Source organism: Aotus nancymaae, unplaced genomic scaffold (genome assembly GCF_030222135.1).
Source record: "Aotus nancymaae isolate 86718 unplaced genomic scaffold, 86718_ANA_hifiasm-v0.15.2.pri h1tg000029l, whole genome shotgun sequence".
In the NCBI taxonomy this organism is placed as follows: Eukaryota; Metazoa; Chordata; class Mammalia; order Primates; family Aotidae; genus Aotus; species Aotus nancymaae.
In genome coordinates this window covers 53,139,681-53,156,976 of record NW_026988442.1, presented here as the reverse complement: position 1 = coordinate 53,156,976, position 17,296 = coordinate 53,139,681, and the positions used below count along the sequence as shown (strand labels likewise).

The following is a 17,296-nucleotide window of genomic DNA, read 5'->3' as shown; positions in this document are numbered from 1 at the left end:
GGGGCAGTACAATTTAAAGTATAACTTTATTTCTATACAGCTGAAGATTTTTTTTCACTAGTACAAAAAGGCTTTTATAGTAAAAGTCCATGTATTTTTAAAGAATGGAAATTGACAATTTTTATAGGTAACTAAATTGAAGTTTACCTTTTTCCTGTTTTGCTTTTAATAATGTCTGATTAGTAATTACCTTTAAATCATTCAAATGAGATTACTGAAAATATAAACAATATAATATCAACAATTTTACTTTTGATGTGTCTCCAGCCATCTATTGATGGCCATTTTCAGAGTCCTATTTGGTGTAAGTACCACTGAAGAAAGAACAAGATTTGTCATAGGACTCGTACGTTTCTTTGTGCTGATCCAATTTTCCATTGCTTCCTTTTCATAAGAATAGCCATCTGAAAAAAGAAATCACACAAATTACATGATGTAGGAAAGTGAAATTAGGATTACTAAAATGAATTGAGTGCAAAAACTTTGCAGAGGGCTTTATTTGTGACTTAAATGGTATTCCTCTCCTGTACCACCACTCCCAAAAATCTCTGCCAAAACACCTGAAATGCATTAAGATTGGATGGAGATGTATGAAGCAAAAATTACCCAGAAGAGTAACATAAACTCTTTGTACAGTACAACTGAGACAGGGACCCTGTCAAATTCAGACACAGTGGAAGAGAAGAAAGGAACAGAGTTGGGTGGAGTGGGAGGGAGGATAAACTGCCCATCAGAGCTGCTGAAAAGAGCCTATGACTCAGCAAAACTTTTGGACACCTTGAAAAGTCAGGAAAACAGATACCCACCCAGAGATGACAGAATTTACCCCACTAAGGATTTGACAGTGAAGGGACTTAGGTTTTTTTTAAATCCACTGGATTTTTTTTTTTTTTTTTTGCAGGGGATGGGGAGGAGGAACCACGTATTATGCTGTCACCCAGGCTGGAATGCAGTGGTGAGAGCTCAGCTCACTGCAAGCTCTGCCTCCCAGGTTCAAGTGATTCTCCTGCCTCAACCTCCTGAGTAGCTGGGACTAAAGGTGCCTGCCATCCTGTCCGGCTAATTTTTTGTATTTTTAGTAGAGACAGTGTTTCACCATGTTAGCCATCTGGTCTCAAACTCCTGACCGCGGGTGATCCACTCGCCTCGGCCTCCCAAAGTGCTGGAATTACAGGTGTGAGCCACTGTGCCCAGCTGCTCAGGTTTTCTTCACACCACATTCTTGCGAAGTTCTTTGGCTTCACACATGTAAAGACTGGACTTTTGCTTCACTACTTTCACTTTTATACCTGTAGCTCTTTTTCAAGCTGAAAACCCTGGTTCCTGATTTCATTTACACATTTAATGTACAGTATATATTGTTTCAAAATAATGCTAATATATTTACTAACATAAAACTGAAAGATATTTAAGTTTACTTTATGGTTCTTTCTGTCATCAAGGTAAATTCACTAGAGTGGTCTCAAAATACTGTGTTTGAAAACCACAATAAAACCATAGTCTGGGCATGGTGGCGCACACCTGTAATCCCAGCACTTTGGGAGGCTAAGGAGAGCAGATCACTTGAGGTCAGGAGTTTTGAGATCAGCCTGGCCAACATGGCAAAACCCATCTCTACTAAAAATATAAAAATTAACCAGGCATGGTGGCAGACGCCTGTAATTCCAGCTACTCAAGAGGCTGAGGCAGGAGAATCACTTGAGCCCAAAAGGTGGAGGTTCCAGTGAGCTGAGATTGTACCACTGCACTCCAGCCTCAGTGACAAAGCGAGACTCCATCTCAAAAAAATTAAAAAAAAATCTAAAACAGGGTACCTTCAGAAGGGTCTAATCTAACCCTGTCCAATCCTTGTTCCCCACCCTTCCTATATATGTAACCATGTGTAATCCATTTTTAAAACATGTATATGTACACATGGTACATATTCATTCTACACAACAGATAGCATACTAGCCACACTACTTTGCACCTTGGTGTATTTATTCTCCCCACAGTACTCCACTGTATAGATGTATTGATAGACATCTGTGCAGTTTCCAATCTTTGCCTTTTACAAACAGTGCTGTACCAACACAAACCCAAGGAAAGAACCACACACAAAATACAAATAGTGCTACAACGAAGTCTTGTGCATGTGTCACTTTTGTTTTGGGGAGATTTCAGAAGTACGGTTCCTAAAGCAGCATAATCTCACTAGATAGTGCCAACTTACTTCCACAGGAATTCTACGTTTTTCATTTCTACTAGCAACGTTTATGAGAATGCCTTTTTCCCCTATAGCTTAACAGTGTATGTTGTCAAACTCTTGGATTTTTGCCAGTCTCTAGGTAAGCAATAGTACAATACATCAGATGGAGAATCCTTTGTTCATTTGCTTTTCTTTTTCCTGTGAGCTATTCATATATTTTGCCCATTTTTCTATTAGGTTGTCCTTAAGACTTCATAGATGTGGAATATCAACACTTCATCAATTTCTCCCTTGATTCCCGGATAGTGAAGTTTTCTCAGTTCTATCAAGGAATTTGCCTACATTGTCTTTGAAGAGATGGGGTCCTGCTGGTCTCAAGCTCCTGGGCTCAAGTGACCCTCCTACGTCGGCTTCCAAAATAGCTGGGACTCCAGGTGAAGCCGCTGCACTCTGCAAGTTTCCCTTTTTATGTGTGGGTTTCTGATTCATTGGGAATTGATTTAAATGTACAGCATACAGGATGGATCCAATTTTATCCCTTTCCACATGGTGGTTCAGATGTCAAAATACCACTTGTTGGAAATAATTTTTACCACGATTTAAAATGCTATCTTTATCAATCTCTAAATTTCCAAATGCATATGGATCGATGTCCAGATTTTAAACTTTTCCATTGTTTTATTCCTGGGACAACACTACACATTGACTTATCGAGGCTTCTCGACATATAACATCTCACAGGCTAGCCAACCTTCCTCATTTTTTTTCCCCCAAGGTTATTTTTGCTGAATAATCACCTTGTGTATCTCTTGGCAAAAAGTTTTATCAGGATCGTGTCAAGCCTGTAAAATGGAAAAAGCTGACACATCCCGCTGCCACTGAGTCTTCCTAGCCCTCAGCGTGCTGCACCTGCCATTATACTTTCACAGGGATGTTTTCGTTTTTATGTAGGTTTGAAAGTTTTATGTATTTCTTAAGTTTAGGGTTTTGGTGTGTTTCCTTTTTTCCTGAGACAGGCAGGGTCTCACTCTGTCACCCAGACTAGAGTGCAGTGACATGATCGCAGCTCACTGCAGCCTCTACCTCCCAGGCTCAAGTGATCCTCCGAGATTATCCTCCAGAGTGCATGCACTGTTGCCCAGGCTGGTCTAGAACACCTCAAACAATACTCCCACCTTGGCTTCCCAAAGTGCTGGGTTTATAGACATGGATTATACTGCAACCAGCCACGTTTAGGGTTTCGTTTGTTCTAGGGTCTCATTTGTTCTAGTTTTTGTTACTGTAACCTAGGCATTCAGTTATACCTTTTAAGTGCTTTGGTTTACTGAATGTTTTAACTTGCTACTTTGCCAAATTCATAATGTTTGTAGATTTTTTAATTCTTTTGGGCTTTCTACACATATGGTTATATAGAAAGGGTTTGTCGCTTTCAAGTTTTATTTTGTGGGGGGACAGATGTGAGGGGTGGCTAATATTTCTAAAACGATAGCTGAGAGCACCCTTTACATTCCTGACTGTAATAGGAATACATACCAAGGTATATGTATTTTTTAAGGAAGTCAGCCAGGTTCAGTGGCTCATGTTTATAATCTGAGCACTTGGGAGGCCAAAGCGAGTGGATCACTTGAACCCTGGAGTTGAAGACCAGCCTGGGCGACATGGCAAACCCCCCAGTCTCTGGATTGTTTTGGCTGCTTCACATCTGTCTTACTTTTGCCTCCTTACAGACACTGGCAGCCTCTGCGTAACTCCCCCACTTTGGGGGTGTGAGTTCTGACTCTGAGAAATGGAAGTTCTGAGAAACTCAACTTATGTTTCCTTGGTCCTAGAGAGGGAAACATGCTTTCTGCAGATACTGTTACCTGTGACTGCCTTTTTGCTCTTTTTGAGATATATTTCACACTATAAAATTCACCCATCTGTGGTTCTTGGTATGTTTCCGAGTTGCGTATCACTATACCCATTAGCAGTCACTGCTCCCTGAGCCCATGGCCACCTCTAACCTACTTTGTCTCTATAGATTTGCCTGTTTGGGGCATTTCATGTAACGGCAATCATGTGCTATGCAGCCTTTGGTGTAGGGCTTCTTTCACTTACCATAATGTTGCCAAGGTCCATCCTCTGTTGAATGGCTATACCACATTTCATGCATTCACTTGTTGATGGATATTTGGGTTGTTTCCACCTTTGGGCTATTAATAATGCTGCTGTGCTTGTACAACTTTTTGTGTGAGCAAGTCTTTTTAATTAATTCTCCTGCCTATATACTTAGGAGTGGAATTGTGGTAACTTTGAGGAACTTCCAAACTGTTTTCAACAGCAGCCACACACAAAGGTTCCATTTTCTGCACATCCTTGCCAACACATATTTTCCTACTTTTATAGCCATCTTAGCAGGTATGAGATGATTTTGATTTGCATTAATGACACTGACCATCTTTTGAAGTGCTTATTGCCAGATAGCATACTATTAGACTGTTGCAGGGCACCATTACCTATATTAACTTCTTTAATCTACATAGCAACCTTATTGTGTAGATATTGTTAGCATTCCTATTTTACAAATGAGGAAACTGAGCCATGGCCTGAGTAACTTTCCAAGGTCACACAGGTAGGGAGTAACTGACCTGGGATTTAAACCCAAGCAGTCAGTCTGGCTCCACAGATAATGCTCTTATTCTTCCTGTATATGGGACGTCCAGAAAAGACAACAACTATAGTAACTGAAATTAAAAACAAAAAAACCTCATTGGACAGGTAAAAACAGCAGTTAGACAACTGCAGGAAAGGCAGCTGGTAGGCAGGTCCAAGAAAAACACCCAGAAAGGCTTAAGAGAGAAGGTACAGGGGATGAGAATGGCTGAAACATTTCCAGAAGTGGTGAAGGGCATGAAAGAGAAAAATCTACGAAGACAAATCCTATGAAAGAAAAAATAATAGGAATTATTAGACAGACAGACAGTATACTTGAACTGCAACTGGACAGTATGTTTCCTATGCATAACCAAGCTAAAACACTGTGAAGGCTCTAGAGAAACAGCAGAGCAGGCAGATCAGGTTTAGGAAGTTTTCACATGTTCAGAACAGACCTGAAGGAACTAATAGAGATGGGATACCCACCCATGCAGGGCTGTCATTTCCACTCATTTCTTTAGCCCCAGTGAACATGTAGTTTTTAGGTTTTCTGTAATTCTAACAAAAATAAATAACATTAGACAGGCATGGTCACACATGCCTGTAATCCCAGCTACATGGAGGCTGAGGCAGGAGAACTGCCTTAACTCAGGAGGTGGCGGTCTCAGTGAGCTGAAATCATGCCACTGCATTCCAGCCTGAATGACAGAATGAGATTGACAGAGTGAGATTGTCTCAAAAAAAAAAAAAATCTGGACAGCTAAATTGGCAAAAATGACCAAGCCAAAATTTTTAAAAGATGATTGCACATAACTAAAACTAAAAATGTACAGCAGTGCCTATCAGTATTAGGAATTTATGCAAATGTACCTATAAATACTATGTGATTGAGGATGTTTTCTATACTATAGAATCACTTGTGGTAAGCTGGGTCTACATCTACTGATTCAACAAACTGCTGAAAGAAAATACTCAGAAAAATAACAATACAATTAAAAAAGCCAATACAGTATAACAGCTATTTACAAAGCACTTACATTGTGTAAGTAATCTAGAGATGATTTGGAGGAACAAGATGTGTGTAGGTCATAAGCAAATACTACCCAAAAAAATGGAGAAACATGCCTGTAAACAGAGTAAGAGTTAATTTCGGGGACATCCATAATAGGAAATGCCATCCTGCATAGGAGAATGAAGCATATAGTTCCGAATATACTGACAAATGGTGTTCTCTCTGTTGAGAAACAAAAGCAACTTTTTAAAAGTATGCATCATAGCCTATTTGTTATAGGACATTTTAAATGGATGGAAAAATATCTAAAACAATACACCTAAACTGTATCATTAATACATGAGAATTCAGAAGAGCCCCTGTTTTTAAAATTGCTTGTCTGTTTTTCACTAAGTCTATACTGCTTTCATAATTTGAAAGAACGAATAAAAATGAACTACAAGAATGTTGAAAATACAAACAGGTCCTAAAAATTTTTCTGAGGCAATTAGTTCAATAGATATAAAAATATATGTAAGGAAAAACTCAAAAAAGATGCTTTCAATTCAGAAAAATGTAGGTGGGAAAAGGAAAGTAGAAGAAAAAAGGAATTCATCCACACGTATCAATAATCACAACAGAAAGAAACTGGTTCAATTCTGGTATTAATGATGAGGATTGGGTTTTTTAATTCAACTATATGTTTCCCATAGGAACACCTATAAAAGTAACAAAGGAAGGTTAAAAATAAGTGAGTGGTAAATCTACAGGGATTATGCTAAGCAAAAAAAAAGAAAAGCCAACTGAAAGCTTTTTCACAACATGATTCCACTGATACACCATTTTTGAAATGGAGGACAAATTAGTGGCTTCCAGGGGCTGGAAGAAAGTGGGGAGATGATGGGTCCAGTTATAATTTAGAAATGTTCTGTGACTCAACTGTAATAATCACAAACCTCCAGACAGGATAAGACTGTAGAGTTTCACACACACAGGTAAGTACATGTAAAACTGGGGAAATCTAAGATCTGAGGGTTCTAGCAGTGTCAGTATCCTGACTGTGATATAATAGTATCATTTTGAAAAACGCTGTCAGTGGGGAAAGCTGGACAAAGTGTATTAGGTATGTGTCTCTATTGTTTCTTACAACAGCATCGATTAAAAATAACAAAATTTAAAAATAAATGGGTGGTACCAGAAAGGTTAAAATGAAAGACACAGACAATAGGAAAAAGTAAGGCTGTGAAGCAATTAGAATTCCTATACACTGCTGGTGGATGTATAAAGTGATTTAAGACTCTGGAATGCTGTTTATGTATACCTACTCCTAGGAATACACCAACAGACAAATGCATACATATATTAACCAAAAACATGTACAGAAAGGTTCCTGGCAGCACTGTAACAGCCAGCAATACCCATCAACAGAATGAATTATATGCACACAATGGATTTCTAGACAGAAATGAAAACTAAACTGCTTTGTGCAACAATATAGATGAATCTCACAAACATGTTTAAGAAGCCAGACCCAAGAGAGAGACATGTTGTGATTCAATAGTAAACTAATGAAGCAATCTATCCTATTACAGTCTAAAAGAGAAAGTCAATAGATTTAAAAATTCTCAACAAACTGGAGATAGAAGGGAACTTCAACTTGATAAGGACAGCTAACATCATATTTAATGGTGAAAATCGAATGCTTTCCCTCTAAGTGCAGGTGAAAATAAGAATGTCTATACACCACTTCTTTACAACATTGTACTGAAAATTCTGACCAAAAATAACAGGAAATAATTTATAAAATTTAATAATTTTTAAAATTTTAAAACAGGATATAATTTATAAAATTTATAAATTTCAGAATATAATAATTCTGAAAAGGATTCACACAGATTGGAAAGAAAGAAATTACAGATGACACAATCATGTATGAAGAAAGTCTATTAAGCTTATGTTAAAAAGCTACTAACAGGCCTTCATATCTGAGGGGTATCTACTGATTCAACCAACTGCTGATGGAAAATAGTCAGAAAAGTAACAATACAATAAAAAAACAAATGCCAATACAGTATAACAGCTATTTACAAAGCACTTACATTGTACTGGGCATAAGTAATCTAGAGATGATTTGGAGGGACAGGATGTAAGTCATATGCAAATAGTACACCATTTTATATATGGGACTTAAGCATCCACGGATTTTTGTATTGAGGGAGTTGGCTACTGAAGGATGACTTAACTAATCAATGTAGCAATGTCACAAAGTCAGTATATAAAATTGTATTTCTATTTAAAATTATATTTCTATTTGAGCAAACTGTACAGTGTTATAAAAATATAAGCTACTGGCCAGGCACAGTGGCTCACACCTGTAATCCCAGCACTTTGGGAGGCTGAGGCGGGCAGATCACGAGGTCAAGAGATGGAGACCACCCTGGCCAACATGGTAAATTCCATCTCTACTAAAAATACAAAAATTAGCTGGGTGTGGTGGGGCGTGCCTATGATCCCAGCTACTTGGGAGGCTGAGGCAGGAAAATCACATGAACCAGGGAGGCAGAGGTTGCAGTGAGCTGATACCGCGCCACTGCACTCCAGCCTCACGACAGAGTGCAATCTCCATCGCAAAGCAAAAAAAAAAGCTACTGGCCAGGTTCAGTGGCTTATACCTCTTAGCTCAGCCTTTTAGGAAGGCTGTTTGAAGCCAGAAGTTCAGGACCAGCCTGGGCAACAAAAAGAGACCCTGTCTCTACAAAAATAAAAATTTTGTAAAAGTTTAGCTGGACATTGTAGTATGCTTATGGTTCTAGCTACTTGGGAGGCATAAGGATCACCTGACCCCAGGAGGTCAAAACTGCAGTGAGCTAAAATTGTGTCACTGCATGCCAGCGTGGGCAGCAGAATGGATACCTCATCTCTAAAAAGTAAAAATTTAAACATTTTTAAAAATGAGCTACCTAAAGATAATTTAGACAAAACGTGCAAAAGCTACACACTAAAATACAAAGCTAATAAAGGAAAAGAAGACCTAAGCAAATGCAAAGTGATACCATGTTCATGGATTGGAGTGGTTCAACTCTAAACTGATCTATAGATTAAACACCATCCCATCCCAGTGAAAATCTGAGCGAGGAAACGGAAAAAGTATTTCTAAGACCTATGTGTAAATGTGAAAGGATCAAGAATAATCAAAATAGTTTTGAAAAGAACTAAGTCATGTGATTTACACTACCTGACTTTAAGACTTAGTATAAAGCAGCCGGGTACAGTGGCTTATGCTTGTAATCCCAGCATTTTGGGAAGCTAAGGCAGGCAGACCACTTGAGGCCAGCAGTTTAAGACCAGCCTGACCAATGCAGTGAAATCCCATCTCTACTAAAAATACAAAAAAATTAGTCAGGCGTGGTGTTGCACGCCTGTTACCCCAGCTACTTGGAGGCTGAGGCATAAGAATCACTTGAACCCAGGCAGTGGAGATTGCAGTGAACCAAGATGGAGCCACTGTACTCCAGCATGGGCAACAGAAAAAGACTATAAAGCTACAGTAATCAAAGCACTGTGGTAACTGGCACACAGACATAAAAATCAATCAAATATCATACAAAGTCTAGAAATAGACCTGTGGTATAAGTCAGATGATTTTAACAAACATGCCAGATAATTCATTAAGAAAATGATTTCTCAATAAATGATGCTGGAAAAACTGGCTATTTGTTTAGGAAAAAATGCCATAGACAAAAATTTGAAATAAGTTCTAGACCTAAGCCTAAAATATAAAACCTTAAAATGTCTAGAAGAAAACAGGATAAAGATCTCTGAGACCTTGCAGTAGGCAGATTTCTTAGAACTCAAAAGTATGAATCAAAGTGAAAAATAAATTAGACTTCATCAAAATTAAAAACTTTTGCTCAATAAGAGACATCATTATCAAAATGATGAGGCAGGCTACAGACCAGGAGAAAATATGTGCAATACATTACCTTGCAAAAGACTTGTCTAGAATTTATAAGGAACTCTCACAATGCAATACGATAATCCAATACAAAATGGGGAAAAGATTTGAAGGTATACATTACAAAAAAGATAGATGAATGGATAAATAAGCTCAAAAAAAGATGCTCAACATCATTAGTCAAAAGGGAAATGCAAATTAAAAGCACAATGAGATATCACCACTTCATAGCCACTGAAATGGCAAAATTGAAAAGACTAGCAGTATCAAGTGCTGGAGAAGATGTGAAGAAACTGGAAGTCTCAGTTGGGAACTTAAAATGGTACACTTTGAGAAACATTTTGGTAGTCCGTTTAAACATTCACTTATACAACCCAGTAATTTCACTCCTACATATTTAACCAAAAAACATGAAAAATGTCCAAAGATCTGTACATAAATCTTACAGCAGCTTCAGTCGTAATAGCCACAAAGTAGAAAAGACCTGAAAGTCCATTGACAGGTTAATGGACAAACATATTACAGCATATCTATGCAATGAAACTACTCAGTAATAAAAATGAATTACTGATAATACAACAAGATAGATCAATCTGGAAAGCTGAGAAAAAGAAGCCAGACACAAAAGAGTTGCAGCCAGAAGGAAATGTCAGATTGCTGTCTCCTGGTAGATGAAACTAAAATTTGAGGCCTGTCTATGGTCATTTTTTTTTATCATGTAGAAAAAAGCACACTGAACCTAACAGAGTGAATATTCAGAAGTCTCTCAATAAATTACTACACTCCTTGCTGCCAGGTTTTCCTGAGATTCACTTTTAACAAATCAATTGCCATCTCTGCTTAAACTAACTTGAGTTGAGCTGCTTTCAACTGCAAACAAGAGTCCTGATAAACCAAAGTCAAAAAATGTGCAGCCACTGCTATACTCATAGAAAATTTCATAGCCTGAAATAAAAATAGCTAATTGACTTGTATTGAGTGCTTATTATATACAGGTACAGCTTTAAGTACCTACGATAGAAGAACTCATAATAAGGATAAGAGGCTAATTTATGGCATAATTAGTTCCACAAATAATGTGGACAGCATATACAAGGTCAGTATCTAACTCCATCAGCTAAGTTAATTATCCGAGAAGACTAACAGATATTTTATACTCAATTATATGTAAATAGTAACTGCCATGTCAAAAAATTCATTGCCTCACTAGCAAAGTAAGGAATAGAGTTTCAAAACAACTATTAAGCTAGCAAAAGTAAATGAAGTTATAAATTACAATGATCACAAAACTGGAAAAACAGGTACAATTAGATATATTGCTGGCAGCACTCTAAACTTTTTTTTCTAGAAAATAACACATCTATCAAGAGGTCCCCAGTAAAATATAAAAAAATAAAGAAAATAACACATCTAACAAAATGTATCAAACTGTTTTCACATTCATAAAATATCCTCAAGTTGACTAGTTCTTTGCAACACATAACCCATGTAAATTACCCTAACAGTAACAACAGAAAGAAATGTGCAAAGATATCAGCATAACGCCATTTACAGTGTAAAGATTTACAAGCACATACATACCAACTAACAGAAAAGTCAAACACAACGTAGCACAGAGCCACAATAGAGTAAAGGTATTCAAAGCAACAAACCCTAGGCAAAGCCATCGCAGACTAAGCTAATAATCAGAAACATATAAGGAAGCTGTAGGCCAAAATTTAAAATATATATAATTTGGATTCACTGATTACAACTATGTATAATAAAGTATGTAGGTCTGTTAATGATTAGAAATATGGAATAAAACTTTAAATTCTTATTTGTATAACATTGTTTAAACTCATGGCAGACAAACATAAGATATCTCAATATCTATCTTTAAAAAAATAGTATTTTATCTTTACATCCTAGCAACTAAATACACATTTCACAAGTTTAAGTAAAAATCCTTTTGTGTCTACTCCATAACTACTCTATCCAATTTTATTATGAAATATACAATGTTCATTTGTTCACCCAAGGTCTAATTAGTTTAAGAAAAACCAAATTATTTAAAAGAAAGTGAATTCTGAATATTCTTTACATTTAAGCAAACTTCTGAGAACTTTCTATATTTTTTATTCATTTAGCACAAAACATCCCCTACAACTTAGTAAAGCACCACACATACCTGATGCAATGACTGGATCTTTCATAAGTTCTCTAGTTATTGGACATATAAATTCATCAGGAATTTCTGAAGAAAGGGATTTAACCCTGGTCCTGAGCTCTTCAATTTTCCTCAGCACTTTACTACGCAGTCCTAGAGATTCTGAAAAGAAATTAGTGTTAGGGTTGGATAACCACTAGTAATCCTTATGCAAGTCATTCACAAACAGAGTTGTTGGAGTTTTTGTTTTTGAGACAGGGTCTCACTCTTTTGCCCAGGCTGGAGTGCAGTGGCATAACAATCACTGCTTATTGCAGCCTCAACCTCCTGGGCTCAAGTGATTCTCCCACCTCAGTCTCCTGAGTAGCTGGGACTACAGGCACACACCACCCCATGCCTAATCAATTTATGTATTTTCTGTAGAGATAAGGTTTCACTATATTGTCCACACTGGTCTTGAACTCCTGGGTTCAAATGATCCAACTGCCTCGGCCTCTCAAAGTGCTGGGATTACAGGTGTGAGCCACCACACCCAGCCACAAATAAGAGATTTTATCTACTACCACCAGAAATGAATCTTCTGACATCCTGTTTTATCACAAGGAACTATTGTTATTTTCTTTATAAATTCACTAACAAATCTCTGTTGTATAGAATACTGTATGGTTAAAATATATCAGCAGCTAATAGCTAATTTTAAATAAACTTAGATTCTGAAAGTTCAAGAATTTCAGGTTGCCAGACACTAATATATTCTATAAAATTAGAAAAGGCTCATTAGTTCTTGATTCAACAAAAAATTTCCTAAAAATCATTTTTAAATATGTTTTGAGTTCAAAACATAAAAATGCCATATTTTTAAACTTAATGAAACCGGGTATATTTGCTGATTCTTATAAGAAATACAATCACAAAAAAAGCTCATCTGTATGCATGTTTCACTTGTTTGTATTCTTAATTTTAAAAAATTATCCTAATTTTTAGTTTTAGATAGTCATAATTAATTTAGGATTTTTTTTTTTTTTGAGACGGAGTCTTGCTGTGTCACCCAGGCTGGAGCGTTACGGCGTGCTCTCGGCTCACTGCAACCTCCACCTCCCGGGTTCAAGCAATTCTCCTGCCTCAGCCTCCAAGTAGCTGGGATTACAGGTGCACACCACCACTCCTGGCTAATTTTTGTATTTTTAAGTAGAGATGGGGTTTCACCATGTTGGTCAGGCTGGTCTTGAACCCCTGACCTCGTGATCCACCCGCCTCAGCCTCCCAAAGTAGGAATTTTAGAATTATTGGCTGTTTACACTTTTAGACTATCTGACAGTTCTACTTTATGTTGAGGTAGGTAGAATAATTAAGACTTCATAATGCCTTATAGTTACTAGAAAAAGCCAAACCAACTGTCTTTCTGTTGGGAGGTAATGCCCCATAATATTTATACACATCTTAGGACACCCTGTGTTTTGGAGAGTCTTCTCAAGGATGTCTAAAAACATCCTTGGAAGCTAGAGATAGTGTTTCCCTCCCCAAGGAGGACAGAATTTTCCTGACCACTATAATGTTTTCCTCATGGGGGCTATTTTGCTGGTAGCCCCCTTTTAAGACTAGGGGTTTCCCAAGCTCAGGGCTTCTCAGCTGTGACACAAACATAAATCACCACCATGAAACTCAAAAGGGAAAGGGGAGGCTAGGCACAGTGGCTCACACCTGTAATCCCAGCACTTTGGGAGGATGAGGCAGGTGGATCACTTGAGGTCAGGAGTTCAAGACCAGCCTGGCCAACATGGTGAAATCCCATCTCTACAAAAAAATACACACACACACACACACAAAAAAAATAGCCAGATGTGGTGGCACATGCCTGTAATCTTAGCTACTTGGGAGGCTGAGGCAGGAGAATTGCTTCAACCCAGGAGGCAGGGGTTGCAGTGAGCTGAGACTGCACCACTGCACTCCAGCCGGGGTGACACAGCGAGACTCTGCCTCAAACAAAAAAAGAGGGGGGAGGGGAAACAATTAGAACCTGAAGTGCAAGTGTCTGCTGTGTCATGAGTAATAAACCATTTGAATCACTCTGGGCTCACTGCCCGAATTCATGTGAATGTGGCAAGTTATCCTAGCAGCTCCCTGCCACCAAGGGGCTGCTTTCCTGTGACTTCCTTCCAACAGAATATGTTGAAACTGAACTGAGGATTTTTAAAACAAGTTTTTTAAAGCTCCACGAACAAATCAATGATTTCTTTACACGCTGAATATGAGTTTGCAAAAATATTTAGGACTCAAAGATTCTCTCAAATTCTTTATGCAATCACTATCCAGATTTAAGAGAAAGTTATTTCAACACAAAAGTGCTTGAAAGTGCTTGGTTAGGGAAGTACCTCTAAAATGCAGCGTAGTATTATCTGATCACCACAGCCAGCCTTTAATGTAACAAGTCAGAGAACACAGTTTATCAAGTCTACCACTTCCCAGAACGTCCCATTCACAATGCTGTGTTTTCCAAGGGTTAGCTGAGTGGTGTGTTTTTATTTTGCCAGGCAAATACAATGGAAGGTTTAAGAGGAATTATGATGATGGATCACGTATTCTAAGTAAGGTGGAAAATAAGAGCAGAGATAGATAACAGGTATGTAAGATCAACAGAATAAAGGTTTTGATAAGATCAAGATTTGCTGAAGTGGGGTATTAAGGAATGAGATGGTAGAAAAGCTACATGACTGGGGTATACTTACTGAAAATCTTCTACCTGGGTAGAGACCTGGCTTCAAAAACTGTCATAAATGTTTCTAGAACATGTTTACAATAAGACAGTAGACATCTCATTTAAAGAGATAATTATATAACTTATAATAAGAAAAGGAGGCTGGGTATAGAGGCTCATGCCTATAATCTCAGCACTTGAGAGGCGAAGGTGGGAGCACTGCTAAAGACCAGGAGTTTGAGACCAGCCTGGGCAACATAGCAAGACTGTTTCTCTATAAAAAAATTTTTTTAATTAGCTGGGCATGGTGGTGCATACCTGTAGTCCCAGCTTCTCAAGAGGCTGAGGCAGGAATATGTATAAAGCCCAGAAGATGGAGGCTTCAGTGAGCCATGTTCATGCCACTGTAATCCAGCCTGGGCACCAGAGTGAGACTCTGTCTCTAAAAAAAAATAAAAAGAAAAAAAATATAGGTGCAACTAATATTCTGAGAAAAGTATACTTTCCTGTAAATATTCTATATGTGTGCTAATACTTGGAATGCTTATAATATTTATAATAGAGAACACAGAAGGCGTAATTCAAAATTCCCCAGATAAGGTTAAATTGGGTGTTATCCTTGTCCAATCTTAATGTCATTTAGAAATGCTCAGATCACCTTGTGCTCAGGGAAGCATTTACTAAACTACATCCCCAGAGCTTTACCAGAAACAAACATCTCTTTTTGTGACTGGGGATCGAGAATAAGTTTTATACACTTAATTGCTGAGAAAGAAAGGACCCTTACCAGCTGAGGGCTAGTAAACCCTCGGTACCAGTACTGGGCTATTATTGACTATAATCCTGAAAAGACATCTGGTTCTTGATGACAAGTTAAAATTACCCAACTCTGGAAATGCTATATCACTGAGAGTTTGATGGAATCTATAAACTAATAACCATCAAATATATAAAACTAAACTAATGGATATAAAACTCAATGCTAAAAACTTCTCAGGAAACAGAATGTAACTGCCAGAATAGGAGCTCAGAAATGACAGCACAGAGCAGAGATGCAGGTACATGAATGAGACAGAGACCTTCCTACGTGTGCCCTTCACTCTCCCAACTTTGTCCTTTAAGTACCATTGCCACAGCAGCCCCAGCTGGAGGCCGGTTACCAGGACAGTATGAGAGCCTGAAATTCAACAAGAAGAGACCACCAAAGTGGTCACTGACTCACCTCTCCCCTGCCCTGACAGAGAACAGAACCAAATGCTGGATTCTTACAAAGAAAACTAAAAATCTGTTTTAAAATATAAATTTTAATTTAAAAAAATCAAATTTCTACATAGAATGATCAAGAAGAAACAAGAGAAGACAAAATCTATAAAGAATGGAAAACACAGCTATTTAGGTACAGGAGGAGTTTTTAAGAGAGGATGTGGAGAAGATGATAGAAGCACTATAGATTTTTAATTTATATGAAAAAAACAGAGCAACTAGATAAAACTCAAATTGCATGGACATTTCCAACAAAACAAGGTAGCAAGACATCTTCATAAACCCCACAATATCCATGGGTGAGGACAAACCATTAACACCCATAAAGACCTGTGGTTGGCATCTGTGTAGAGGAAAGCAACAGGACATCTGATGGGCCTGAGCAAATGAGACCCCAGTGTGTCCAACAATTAAGCACTGGAAAGGAGAGTGAGCTGACTTAAGACAGCAGCTGACTGGGGAAGGTTATGCCCCTTCCAGCAGGCGGTCAGCGCACAATAACTAGATTTGAAAGGCTTATTTCACTTTAATCACACATAAACAACAAAAAAACCCAAAACTGTAAATGTTCAAGTACTTAACAATAAATGCAGTTACACAGGCAACAAGTGAAAATCTACATAAGAAGAAGAATTGAAATGTGAAACTTTCAAAATCTGAGGATGTAAAGACAGGTGATATATTTGAATTTCTAGTTTAAGTTAGAAAATGATAAAAATGTCTTATGTGCTTTTATAATTTCTTAGAGCAAATGGAAGAGTGAACCCTTTGAAAAAAAAATCTCATTGCCAATTAGGCATCTATGGTTGATGATTATCTGAATATAATCATAAATATTGACATGATATATTATAGTTCTTGGCATTTGTCATTTTAAGTTTCTATCATTTTATCTTCTATAGAAATTTCAAACTCCAAGATACGTAGCAATGTGCCATGTTCCCAAGGCCTAGATATAAACTGAGGCCAATGAGTAGACAGATGGAAGCTGTGTGGCCAATTAGTAGAATCACTCATGGCATAATACTACATCTAAAAGTGACTCTCCTACTCTTAACCTTTCACACTTTATGGCTTTTGAATGAGATATTAAATCTTACAGTAGTAGTCACAAATTCATAGCAAATGTCTAAAGACACATCCCTCTCAACATCAAGGATCTCCTGAACCTGTACTCTGTCTGGACATTCCTTATACAAATATAGTACTAGATATAAGGAATTATTTCTTAACTAAAGCTGGATGTCTGTTGTACCCTATTTCCATTAACAAAATCCTAGAAAATGCCTGTTATCTTTGGTTAAAGCTCCAAAGTCAAACATATCCAAGGTTGCAGAAATTTCATTCATTGTGTATTTACAGAAGACCTATTGAAAAAAGATTTGATAAACTGCTCAATTCCTTTAAAATAATTTAAATGT

General features: G+C 37.6%; 1 protein-coding gene across 11 annotated transcripts in view; it reads right to left on the bottom strand.

Moving 5' to 3' along the window:
- Nucleotides 1–7: 7 nt before the first annotated feature.
- WDSUB1 (WD repeat, sterile alpha motif and U-box domain containing 1) overlaps nucleotides 8–17,296 on the bottom strand; it is a 52,136-nt gene continuing 34,847 nt past the window's right edge. For 8 of the 11 annotated variants that reach the window (XM_012454866.3, XM_012454865.3, XM_012454871.3 and 5 more), the window contains 2 exons: nucleotides 11,939–12,079; nucleotides 8–404 (listed from right to left, as the gene is read on the bottom strand). In XM_012454866.3, the coding sequence (XP_012310289.1) occupies nucleotides 247–404; nucleotides 11,939–12,079 (299 nt within the window). In that variant the 3' untranslated portion in view covers nucleotides 8–246. Of the gene's footprint in view, nucleotides 5,108–11,938; nucleotides 12,080–14,930; nucleotides 15,055–17,296 lie in introns of those variants that run through there. The other 3 variants (XR_002477644.2, XM_012454869.3, XM_064382729.1) reach the window with 3 other exon arrangements.